We start from the raw sequence: 1,775 nt of genomic DNA on the forward strand, positions 1-1,775 counted from the left end.
GTGTGCGTGCGCGTGTGCGTGCGCGTGTGCGTGCGCGTGTGCGTGCGCGTGTGCGTGCGCGCGTGTGTGCGCGCGTGTGTGCGCGCGTGTGTGCGCGCGTGTGCGCGCGTGTGTGCGTGTGCGTGTGTGTGTGTGTGTGTCTCCGTCCTAGGAGCTGCTGGAGGATGTAGAGAAGTTCCAGACCCAGACCCAGGCTGCACTGAAGGAGCTGCCTCCCAACTCGAATGAGTTCCGTGAGCTGATTGAACAAGGTCAGCAGTTAGCCGTAGAGCTACCGGAGATCGCCAAGCTCCAGCAGGAGGCCCAGCAAGCGGAGTGGCTGGATGAGGTGCGGGAGACACTAGCAGCCTCTGGCCGTGTCACCCTGCAGGTGATGAGACAGCTGATTGAGGCAGGATCCAAGCTGGCCCCTAACCCAGCCATCGAGAAGGCCATGGCTGAGCTACAGGAACTGTTCACCATCTCCGAGCGCTGGGAGGAGAAGGCTCAAATCTGCCTGGAGGCCAGGTACGGGGCTGTGGGGACGGGGGAGAGGGAGCTGCCTGCAGGCCAGGTATGGGGCTGTGGTGGGGGGGAGAGGGAGCTGCCTGCAGGCCAGGTTTGGGGCTGTGGTGGGGGGGAGAGGGAGCTGCCTGCAGGCCAGGTATGGGGCTGTGGTGGGGGGGAGAGGGAGCTGCCTGCAGGCCAGCTATAGGGCTGTGGGGGGTGGGGAGAGGGAGCTGTCTGGAGGCCAGGTACGGGGCTGGGAGGGGTAGCTGCCTGCGGGTCAGGTACAGGACTGAACGGCGTCCTGTCTGTTTTACTGTGTTGTAATTGGAAGCTGAGGGGGAGTGGGCGTTGCTGCAGAGTGGGTTGTGAATGGGTTCAGTCAGTCAGGGTTAGGTCAGAATCTCACTGTCTCATTACAAACATCCTCTGGCCTTCAGGCAGAAGCATCCTCCTGCCACGCTGGAGGCGATCATTAAGGAAGCAGAGAATATCCCGGTCGAATTGCCCAACATTGTGGCCCTGAAGGAGGCGCTGTCAAAAGCGAGGGCCTGGATCGCTGATGTTGAAGAAATACAGGTAAATCGCCTAGAACACTGCTTGTGGGATCTTGCAGTGTCAGGGGCATTTCCAAGCTGATGAGGGTTTTGTGGGCAGCATCAGCCTTTCCCCGCTGTACACAGCAAGATCCCACAAACAGTGGCCCAGACAGACAACCTGCCGGTTTAGGGCTAAACTTTGGGCGAGGGGGGCATAGCCCCAGCATCGTGGAGACTCCTCGGTGCTGACTGTTTGGCGGTGCACTGCGAGCCCTTGCTGCCTGATAACCAATGTGCTGCCTGTTCTACCTTTCAGAACGGAGATCACTATCCCTGCCTGGACGACCTGGAGGGATTAGTCGCTGTAGGCCGTGATTTACCTGTGAGGATGGAAGAACTACCTCATCTTGAGAGTCAAGTGACGACTGCACATTCCTGGAGAGAGAAGGCGACAAAAACTTTTCTGAAGAAAAACTCCTGCTACACACTGTTAGAGGCAAGTGTAGAGGAAGCTTTACTTCATCCTAACCCCATGTGGTTCCTGTCCTGGGAGCGTTTGATGGGGAGGGGGGCGGTGTATGGTGCAGAGGGAGCTTTACTGTGTATCTCTAACCCCGTGCTGCCCCTGCCCCGGGAGTATTTGATAGGGGTACAGTGTAGCGGGAGCTTTATTCTGTATCTAACCCCATGCTGCCCCTGTCCCTGGGAGTGTTTGATGGGAGACAGCGTAGAGAGAGCTTTACTCTGTAT

The 1,775-nt window shown here is 58.4% G+C and overlaps 1 protein-coding gene across 1 annotated transcript in view; it reads left to right on the forward strand.

Annotated features, from left to right (window-relative positions):
• The window catches only part of LOC109926219 (lysine-specific demethylase 5D-like), a 31,687-nt gene that overhangs the window by 21,958 nt on the left and 7,954 nt on the right, over nt 1–1,775 (forward strand). Inside the window, exons 18-20 of the mRNA XM_048619958.1 lie at nt 152–507; nt 927–1,065; nt 1,342–1,521. Of these exons, the coding sequence (XP_048475915.1) occupies nt 152–507; nt 927–1,065; nt 1,342–1,521 (675 nt within the window). The remainder of the gene's footprint in view (nt 1–151; nt 508–926; nt 1,066–1,341; nt 1,522–1,775) is intronic.

This window comes from Rhincodon typus, chromosome 44 (genome assembly GCF_021869965.1).
Source record: "Rhincodon typus isolate 14 chromosome 44, sRhiTyp1.1, whole genome shotgun sequence".
Classification (NCBI taxonomy): Eukaryota; Metazoa; Chordata; class Chondrichthyes; order Orectolobiformes; family Rhincodontidae; genus Rhincodon; species Rhincodon typus.